The following is a 10,788-nucleotide window of genomic DNA, read 5'->3' as shown; positions in this document are numbered from 1 at the left end:
TGCCATGCCTGCCTTAAATTATTATCTCTCATCTTTCTCTCAATTTTTTGCTTGTAATTATGTTTACACCTACTAATTATTTGCCTAATTTCTTTTTGCATTACTTTAACCTGTGCTCTATCGCCTGTCTGAAAAGCTTGCTTTTTCTTCTTCAATGCTGCTTTTAATTCCCCATTTATCCTTGGCTTGTCATTTGGATACCTTTTAATACATTTGGTTTTATTGACATTAGCCACACAAAAATTTATATAATCTGTCACCACATTATTTAGCTCATTTAAGTCCTCACTAGTATCTATAAAGACATGCCATGCTGTACAATCAAAACATCCTCTAAGACAGTCCACAGATTCCTCATTCCATATCTGGATGGTTCTCAGCTCAGGCTTGCTGGTTTTAAGCCGCTGTTTATAAAGCGGAACCAGCTGTATCACATTGTGGTCTGAATCACCCAAGGGTGGTTTTGAGTACCCCTTATACGCATTCTTAATATTTCCAAAACACAAATCAAGTACCCTTTCTCCCCTAGTGGGACAAGAAATGTACTGATAAAAATGAGGCAGTACATGCGCTATAGAACAACCATTAAAAAAAAATGTATTCAAGCGATTCTTTCAATTCTTTCTCTTTTAATAATGTTTTTATTATTATTATTATTTATAAATAGTTGGGTTTTAGAAAGAAAAAAAACGTGCCTGTTAAAATTACAGTTTGGCTCATTTGTTATTATTATTAGTAGTAGTAGTATACTACATTAATATTGAAAATCTTCACCAAAAAATACATGAATTTGAGCCCAGTAGATCAGATAAGAACTGCTTTTATTATACTATTTATTAATGCTAGAAAGTAATTTAAATAATTCTTAATAATACATTTTCTTAGAAACTATGTTTTACAAAGTACATATATAATATAATATATAAATTGTGTCTCAAAGTAGAGAATTAATTAACAGTGTGTCAATATTACTTTTTTTGGCTTATTATTTAAGAAGAACTTATTTAAAGTAACTGGGAAATTTGACCTTTTTCCACTATAAAGACATGAATTTGCACCAGTGGGTCAGATAAAACTAAATATAGTGATTTTATTATATTTAAGTCAAAAATACACATAAAAATGGTTCAAGTTTAAAGGAAAATTAAAGACCTTTGTTGTGACATTCTGAAATTGGCCAAATTACACCAATACAAACATACACAATTTACAACACCAGTACAAACATGTTTCAGTTCTTCAAGTTTTCAAGACGGGAATTCATCATGTGCAATCGATTAACAAGCAGTCGACTAATTCAAATCTTGTTTAAAAGCTTCAGACCACAACACAAAGCTAATACTAACCACACAACACAACACCTGCACAGACAAACTCCTGAAGAGTGTCCAATAAGAAAACGTTAATTATGTGCTCACATCATTTGGTTCAAAAAAATGATGTGCTATGCTTTGTTTCAGGCAGGCATTGCTTAAGACGGTTAACAGTGATACACCATTAAAATCAGTGCAAGTTAAGTCAATTATTTTCATCTCAACTTAAGACATCACAAAGAATGGAGACTAAAGCTAAATTTAATATAGCAAATTTCAAAGTACGACTAGCTTTAGTGTTACGATTTGGACCAACACTGGTCTCGTCAAAGCATCAATACCTTGCTTGTTATTGCCATTGATACTGAACAGCTAATGTTTAATATTAGCTCTCTGGTCCCAATACTTAAAATCTCAAACTAAAACTTTTAAAAGACATTAAAACAGAGGTTATAAATTAAAACAGACATTTAAAATGAGATTTAAACCTTCCAGACTTGGACCTTCTCAGCCACCACGCACCAATTGGCGTTGTCCAAGTTAGAGTGCAGAACATGGAGCTCATCAAAATGGTTTTGGATCAACTGTGTCAGTTCTCCTTCCCTGAATACGTGGTAGTACCTCAGACAAGAGTCCTTCAGCTGTTCGCTGCACCGTCCTTTCAACTCATCGCTTTCCAAAAGAGACGCTGTGCTTTCCTGACTCTGCAAGGGCTCTTTTAGGTTTGATTTACCATCTACGTGTCCTTCAAGAGTTGACTGATCCCTCTGATAGGACACCAAGTCAGGCAATGGTACTGAGGAACAATCATGGACAAGCTCCACAGAAGCAGTCTCATTTCCATTCCCAGAACTTCTGTTGTCATTTTTATGGACCTGTTCATTGGGATCTGAAATGAAGATGTCTTCTTCTAGACTGGTTCTGGAAGAGGATGAAAAAAAGCTGGACATCTGCCTAATGAGACCTCTACTACTAGTTCGCCGGCTTCTGCTTTCACCTTCGACAGGGGTTTGTATAGTGCTGGAAGAGGAACGGGCCACGGTCAGGCTGGTGAAGTCCAGCACCGAATCTAAAGATCTGGAGAAGAACCAAAGCCTCTGTTGTTTCTGCTGGCTGGGGCCGATCGAGTCGCCCTCATCCACCATGGAGGATGTGCTTTTCACTTTCCTGTGCTTGTCGCTGGAAGCGGTGCCGTCGCTGACGCTTTGGGTTCCATTGCCTCGCTGTCTTAAGGCGGGAGATAAAGGGGGATTGGGGTTCCAGGGAACAAAGATGTCTTGCTTCTCAAACTTGCGCCTCTTCTGCTCCATGGCCCAAACATAAATCATGATCCGCCCTCCCACACGCAGGGTGCGCGCCATCTCTTTTATTGCTCGAATACGCCGTTCTTTGGTGGACATGTGGTGGATGACTAAGCAATTGGAAGAAATTGTATTCATAGGTCATTGATATATAATCTACTGATTTCAAGGAATAGCTCAACCCAGAATTAAATTTGTTACTCACCCCATGCAATACCATAAAACCCATACTTTTACATGTATGCAATACATTTTATTTTTAATATGCATCATTTAGTCAACTATAAAGCTATATACTTATGGACTGTTTTTTAATAATGTATATTTAATGTATAATATAGAATTGTTAGGTTTTACAAAGAGAATGAATTATTAGTTTGTTGATATTAAATTTTTGATTCAGAATTTATTATTATTATAATTTATGATGAAGATGATGATGATTAATACATTTAAATTAAACAATTTTTTTTAAATAAATACCTTTCATTATTTTTTTTAAATCTATCAAATTTAGTTTAAGTCAATATTGTCTCAATTCAAAAATATCCCACATCAATGCTGTTGATTGATATTATTAATATTCATAATAATGATAATAATATAATAAAAAAACCACAAAAATAATTATAAATTTAACAATATATATCAATATAATATCAATAATATCAAATTAAAAACAAATAAAAATATGCACACAAAAAAAACCCATTTGAATTAATTGAATCAAACAAAATACAGTATTCATATAATATTATAAATGTATATATATATATATATATATATATATATATATACACACACACACACACAGACATAAATATTTCTATATTCTTAAAAAAAAAAATCATTGTTATCCAATGAAGAAATTAAATGCAGGTTTAAAAGCTGGAGTAAGGCAACAGTGAGTAATTTTTTATCCCAAATCACTTTCATGGACTTTTACATTAATTGTTCCCTCCTGGTGGAATGACCTGCCTAACTCAGTCCGAGTCCTTAGCCATTTTCAAGAAACGGCTAAAAACACATCTCTTCCATCTTCGCTTGACCCTCTAACTCTAGCACTCTCTATTCTAATAAAAAAAAGAAAAAAAAAACACTTGTTGACCCTCTCCGCTTGCACTCTCTATTCTATTTCTATTCTTACTACTTGTCTTCTTTAAAAAAATAATAATAAAAAAGAGAGCCTCTGACACTAGCATTCTCTATTCTATCTTCTTGTTTTCTTTTTATTTATTATAAAATGACCCTCTAACACTAACATTCTCTATTATTTTTCTACTCTTTTGACGCGTTTTATTTTAATTTTAAAAAATGACCATCTACTTTTTATTTTTATTAAAGGGGTCCTATTATGCTTTTTCCCTTTTTCAACTTTAGTTAGTCTGTAATGTTGCTGTAAAGTTACAAAGCTCAAAGTCCACTTCAAAAGGAGATATTTTATTTAACAGAAATCACTTTTCAAAAACTACAACGAATGACTCGTTTGGATTACAACACATATTTTCCGGGATTTGTGATCTCACAAATACCGACGAATGGGACGAGACCTGGTTGAGCTGCACTAGAGAAGGCAACGAGTGTTATCACTATGTCGGAGACACGCTAGCTTTCCCAAAGCAGATGAATTTAGAGTGGTTACAATCATCCGGGTTTAAATCGCGCTCAGATTGATTTGATTTTGACGCAATATTTACACTGAAGCTCGCAGGCGGTTATGGTAAGGGGCATGACATTTCCCGACCAGGCGCCGAGTGCTGCCAATCACACACACTGACCCAGCTAACCAATCACAGCACATTTCGTATTTCAGAAGGCGGGCCTTCATTTGATACAGGAACTATTCGAGCCGTTCATGCCAGACTGAGGAGAGAGGTGTTGTAATAATGTAAAATATGTGAAAAATAATGTTTTTCGAACAACCTAGTATGAGAGCCTGTTCTAGTACACCCCCAAAACAAAATCAAGACTTTGTAAAATAGCATAATAGGGCCCCTTTTATTAAAACAAAACAAAACAAAAAAAACCTTGGTACGTGTACTGCGTTAGGCTAACCGAGACTTGTCACAGCACTTACATATTAGTGTTCTTTTGTTGGTTTTATTGCTTCTGTTGTCCTTATTTGTAATTCGCTTGGGATAAAAGCATCTCCTAAATGTAAAAATGTAAATGTTTTACATTTTTGGTGAACTATCCCGTTGGGAAAGACAGTGTCCTTATGTAGAACAAATCTCTGAACAATATACAATCAAAATCAATGTAGAAAGCCCACCTCATAGTGGTGGGCTGCTTCCTGCATTTATTGGGGGCTTTTAGAGTGTTTCAATATATATATATATATATATATATATATATATATACACACACACACACAGACATAAATATTTCTATATTCTTAAAAAAAAAAATCATTGTTATCCAATGAAGAAATGAAATGCAGGTTTAAAAGCTGGAGTAAGGCAACAGTGAGTAATTTTTTATCCCAAATCACTTTCATGGACTTTTACATTAATTGTTCCCTCCTGGTGGAATGACCTGCCTAACTCAGTCCGAGTCCTTAGCCATTTTCAAGAAACGGCTAAAAACACATCTCTTCCATCTTCGCTTGACCCTCTAACTCTAGCACTCTCTATTCTAATAAAAAAAAGAAAAAAAAAACACTTGTTGACCCTCTCCGCTTGCACTCTCTATTCTATTTCTATTCTTACTACTTGTCTTCTTTAAAAAAATAATAATAAAAAAGAGAGCCTCTGACACTAGCATTCTCTATTCTATCTTCTTGTTTTCTTTTTATTTATTATAAAATGACCCTCTAACACTAACATTCTCTATTATTTTTCTACTCTTTTGACGCGTTTTATTTTAATTTTAAAAAATGACCATCTACTTTTTATTTTTATTAAAGGGGTCCTATTATGCTTTTTCCCTTTTTCAACTTTAGTTAGTCTGTAATGTTGCTGTAAAGTTACAAAGCTCAAAGTCCACTTCAAAAGGAGATATTTTATTTAACAGAAATCACTTTTCAAAAACTACAACGAATGACTCGTTTGGATTACAACACATATTTTCCGGGATTTGTGATCTCACAAATACCGACGAATGGGACGAGACCTGGTTGAGCTGCACTAGAGAAGGCAACGAGTGTTATCACTATGTCGGAGACACGCTAGCTTTCCCAAAGCAGATGAATTTAGAGTGGTTACAATCATCCGGGTTTAAATCGCGCTCAGATTGATTTGATTTTGACGCAATATTTACACTGAAGCTCGCAGGCGGTTATGGTAAGGGGCATGACATTTCCCGACCAGGCGCCGAGTGCTGCCAATCACACACACTGACCCAGCTAACCAATCACAGCACATTTCGTATTTCAGAAGGCGGGCCTTCATTTGATACAGGAACTATTCGAGCCGTTCATGCCAGACTGAGGAGAGAGGTGTTGTAATAATGTAAAATATGTGAAAAATAATGTTTTTCGAACAACCTAGTATGAGAGCCTGTTCTAGTACACCCCCAAAACAAAATCAAGACTTTGTAAAATAGCATAATAGGGCCCCTTTTATTAAAACAAAACAAAACAAAAAAAACCTTGGTACGTGTACTGCGTTAGGCTAACCGAGACTTGTCACAGCACTTACATATTAGTGTTCTTTTGTTGGTTTTATTGCTTCTGTTGTCCTTATTTGTAATTCGCTTGGGATAAAAGCATCTCCTAAATGACTAAATGTAAATGTTTTACATTTTTGGTGAACTATCCCGTTGGGAAAGACAGTGTCCTTATGTAGAACAAATCTCTGAACAATATACAATCAAAATCAATGTAGAAAGCCCACCTCATAGTGGTGGGCTGCTTCCTGCATTTATTGGGGGCTTTTAGAGTGTTTCAACCATTATGAGACTCTGTTGAGTCGCCCTCTGCTTAATGATTTGGTTCCACAACCATTTCTAAAAAAAATTCAGTATGATTGGTTGTTTTTATACAGCAGTAAGAGCTTGGAGGATGTACCGCCGGGGTGAATAACATAGGGTCCTCATTTTTTTTTCCCATTGTTATAATAATTTCACCTCATTCTATAAATTAAATAACAAAATGTAAAACAAATTCTGACATATACCATTTACAAATGAACTTTTTATGTTGTGCGAATTGTATACATTTTATTTCAAATCATTGTAATGGAATTGTTTGGATTGTGATCAGACAGGATGTCAATTTTGGGGGAAATGTGCTAAAAAGTCAAAATGATAAACGTGCTAAATAATAAATAGGCCTAATAATAGAAATAAATTAATAAATATATTTTTAAAAATATGCTATATTTAACTAAGAATTATATTTAATCATTATAAATAATATTAATATTTGTATACATAAACTGTATACAAAAAATGATCTTATTTGTCATGAAAAATTTATAAAATAATTTATATATTTTTTTATTTACGTAATATATTAGATTTCAGTTAAATAAATGGAACACAAATGATCTGTATCACTTCAAAACAATAATTAAAAACAAATACATGTATATAAAAATAGAAATGCTTAATTGTCCTATTGAAAAAAGTGTGTGTGTGTATATATATATATATATATACACACACACACATTAATAAATATATATATTTAAACCATTTTAAAATACAAATGTTAATTTGAATGATTACAATTAATTATAATTTTCTTAAAACGTGTGTGTGTATGATTTAAAACAATTTTTAGAATTAATAAGAAATTAAGTGTCGTAATATCATCATGCAAAATCAACAGAGGAAGAAGAGGAATGTCCTATTGAAAAAAGTGTGTGTATATATATATATATATATATACACACACACACACATTAATAAATATATATATTTAAACCATTTTAAAATACAAATGTTAATTTGAATGATTACAATTAATTATAATTTTCTTAAAACGTGTGTGCATGATTTAAAACAATTTTTAGAATTAATAAGAAATTAAGTGTCGTAATATCATCATGCAAAATCAACAGAGGAAGAAGAGGAAGAGGAAGAAGAGGAAGAGGAAGAAGAGGAGGAAGAAGAAGAAGAAGATAGGGATCATGGATAGGATAGCAAGATCTAAGTTCTGAAATTAAATACATATATTCACAATAAGAACTAAACAACTGGCTGAAGCGGAGTGTTTCTGATTAATTCTTTGTTTCCCTCCTTTCCAGGTAAAACCATTTAATAAATAGTTGCTCTTCTTCCACTTGACTGCAGTAGCACAGATAGATGCGGTTGAACGCCTCCTCAGTACAACTGCATCATGCTTCACAATCAACACATGGCTCTTCATCATTTCCTCACCTTCAAACACACACTGCATCTTCCTCAACAGTCTCAAACAAAGCTTTGAAGCAGAAACAGTCGGAGATTTCTGTGCTTGTATCACTGCAGACTGCAGCCCGCGCAGCATAATTGAAATGCAGAATGGACGGCATTTTTCAAACTGTGCTGCCACCTCTGATCTGCTTTCAAAGCCTCGGCTGTCATATAACAGCGACTCTTTGAAACTAAACGCATTAGCTTTACAGGTTTTGCTTGCTTTATTTATTGTCAAGTGTGTGACTTTTAACACCACATGAATTTGAAACAGGGATGTGTTCAGCTGTAAAACTAGACTAATTGCATTTCAACTGGTTGAGTTGAGAACTGAAGTGATGGATCAATGAGAGAACATTTCGAAGCAAATACACATTCGATGCTGATCTGCTCTCCTGCATTCAAACGACAACGTTCGGTCAATAATCTCATGGTCCGGCCAGCAAATCAATGAGACTTTCATGTTTGCTGCCAGAAGGGTTTAAACAACTCCGCAAACTATGAATGTAATACAATGACCATTTTATCCTATTTTCACTATTAAACAAATGGCCAGAATCCATAAAGGGTGGTTTTTGATTGTACAACAACGCCATTGTGAATAAGCAACTGACCTTTTGGGATATAAGAATGAAAACAATTATCTTGTTATTTCATAATGCCTCGGTGGTTTGGAAATGTATTATACTAGCTGTTATGTAAAAACAAAAATGCTCTTCGGTTGAAACACATGTTGCCCTAAAGCGGAAACTCCACAGCTGAAATCACAGATGAGCCATAAGAGACAACACAGCAGCATGTGGGCTGACCGTATGTGTGCGACTTGACAGAAGGTGTATGATGTGCTGGCCAAAACAAAGAAACGAAACTGCAAGAAGGTGGTTATTTTTGGTAACATCTCGCACAAGTTAAAATAAAATTAAAACTGCTTTCGTAATGCACTTTGGTGGTCTTATTGTGAACGGTTCATTGGTGCAAGTTATTGCAATTAAAATAAGAGAGAGAAACATTTATTTAGCCTTATATCACTTGTTCACTAACGGATCCTCTGCAGTAATGGGTGACGTCAAAATGAGAGTACAAACAGTTGATAAAAACATGTTTGTAATAAACAAATCCATCATTAAATACACAAAATAATGATCTTTAAAAAAAAGCATCATATGACCCCTTTAACTTCAAACTATTGCTTTCACTTCACAAGACTGGAGTCGCGAGGATTACTGTGATGTTTTCTCAGCTGTTTGAACTCTGATGGCACCCATTCACTGTAGAGGATCCATTGGGAGTAAAAAAAAAAAGGCACCACAGAGCATGACAATGTTCACAGTGACTTTCCACAGCTATATGCATTGTTTTAGTAAGCTGCTTGTAACGTCCATTTCTCAACATCCAATCAATTCCAGATGGAAAAAGTTGTGCAAAATTTTTCAATGACTGTACTAAAAACGGAAAAGTTACATATCTGGCAACCTTTTGAATTTGGCCAGCAAACAACCACCAGAAGCCATCCAGAACACCCTAGCAACCGCATAGCAACATTCACAATCACTGTGGTGATGAGTTTGGCACAGGCAAGCATCACTCATATTTTCAACAGAAGAAAAAAAAAAATATATATATATATATATATATTAGTTATTATGGGCATTTGTGGTCACAAAAAATTCAATTGGGCCCTTCTGGAAATGAAATACAATAATACATTACTGCAAGGGCTGCATTCGCATAGATTTTCCCTCCATGGCAAATTATCCTCACCACAATTGTTTTCTGAGAAGTCATTTAGACTTGCGCTGGCTCTCTGGCCTTGAGAGTCTTGTCAACAAGCAAGCAATATTAAAGGTTGTCCAGCCCGCACTGCATCAAATAAAGAGATAGTGGACGGCGACCTTAGAAATATCACCTCACTGAAAGATGTCAACTGCCTGGTGTCGCTCCAACGCACCTTTAAAAAATATCAAACCTCTGTCAAAGCAAAACCGTGACTTTCTCGAGGCCTTCCGTTTTGAGCATTACGATTTCATCTCCCTTCGGACCCTGCAGTCGGCTCCATACTGCTGAGAACTCTGAGGGTCCCTCATTACGAGACTATTTTAAGATCACACCCGCTGACAGAAGGATGGGAGAGAAGCGCTACGGCGTCATCACGTCGCACAGCCCTGAAGAGACTCAGATTGCATCCGATTGTCCTTTCAATTCATTAAAATGCTCAACTCGACAGACGTTATGTAAGCAGCTGCAAGCTGGATGTTGTGAGAATACTGAACAGCAGCATCTAAATTTAGAACCAAGCAATACCTGCCAGACCACTATTCTCTTACAGAGAAACGGCGGGTCTGGTTCAATACTAATGGAAACATGGAATGAATGACAAAGAGATTCATTGTTTAGTAATATATCCGTTGATAGATTTACTATCCCTTACTAGTCCATGCAAGTTTCCCATAACAGATACAGTAGATTTAAGCATTTCTTATTCTTATAAGAACTTGATAGTTGTATAGTATGCAGCAGACACATGAATAAAATATAAGTTTATGAGATTTGTAAATTATTCCATTCCTTTTTTACTCACAATTTGTACAGTGTCCCAACTTTTTTGGAATTGGGTTTGTGTGAATATATATATATATATATATATTTTTTTTTATTTTTTATTTATATTAGTATGCAAATACATGACACATTCTTTAATTTTGCATTTATATAGAATATTCTGTATGAATCCCTGTATGTTTCGGTTACCTTTTTTTGTTCATGTTAAGAAAATTACAACAACAACAACAACAATAAAAGAAGGGAATAAAATATAAGGCACGGTGGCAAATAATGAT

At 34.6% G+C, this 10,788-nt stretch overlaps 1 protein-coding gene across 1 annotated transcript; it reads right to left on the bottom strand.

Moving 5' to 3' along the window:
• Nucleotides 1-978: 978 nt before the first annotated feature.
• Nucleotides 979-2,825, bottom strand: LOC107582299 (probable tRNA methyltransferase 9-like protein). Its single transcript, XM_016268066.1, has one exon. It carries the CDS (start codon nt 2,750-2,752, stop codon nt 1,796-1,798), a length of 957 nt encoding a protein of 318 aa, XP_016123552.1. The 5' UTR covers nt 2,753-2,825; the 3' UTR covers nt 979-1,795.
• Nucleotides 2,826-10,788: the final 7,963 nt, after the last annotated feature.

This window comes from Sinocyclocheilus grahami, unplaced genomic scaffold (genome assembly GCF_001515645.1).
Source record: "Sinocyclocheilus grahami isolate Dianchi unplaced genomic scaffold, SAMN03320097.WGS_v1.1 scaffold42.1, whole genome shotgun sequence".
NCBI classification, from domain to species: domain Eukaryota; kingdom Metazoa; phylum Chordata; class Actinopteri; order Cypriniformes; family Cyprinidae; genus Sinocyclocheilus; species Sinocyclocheilus grahami.
The sequence above is the reverse complement of the archived record's forward strand: the minus strand, read 5'-3'. Positions and strand labels throughout refer to the sequence as shown.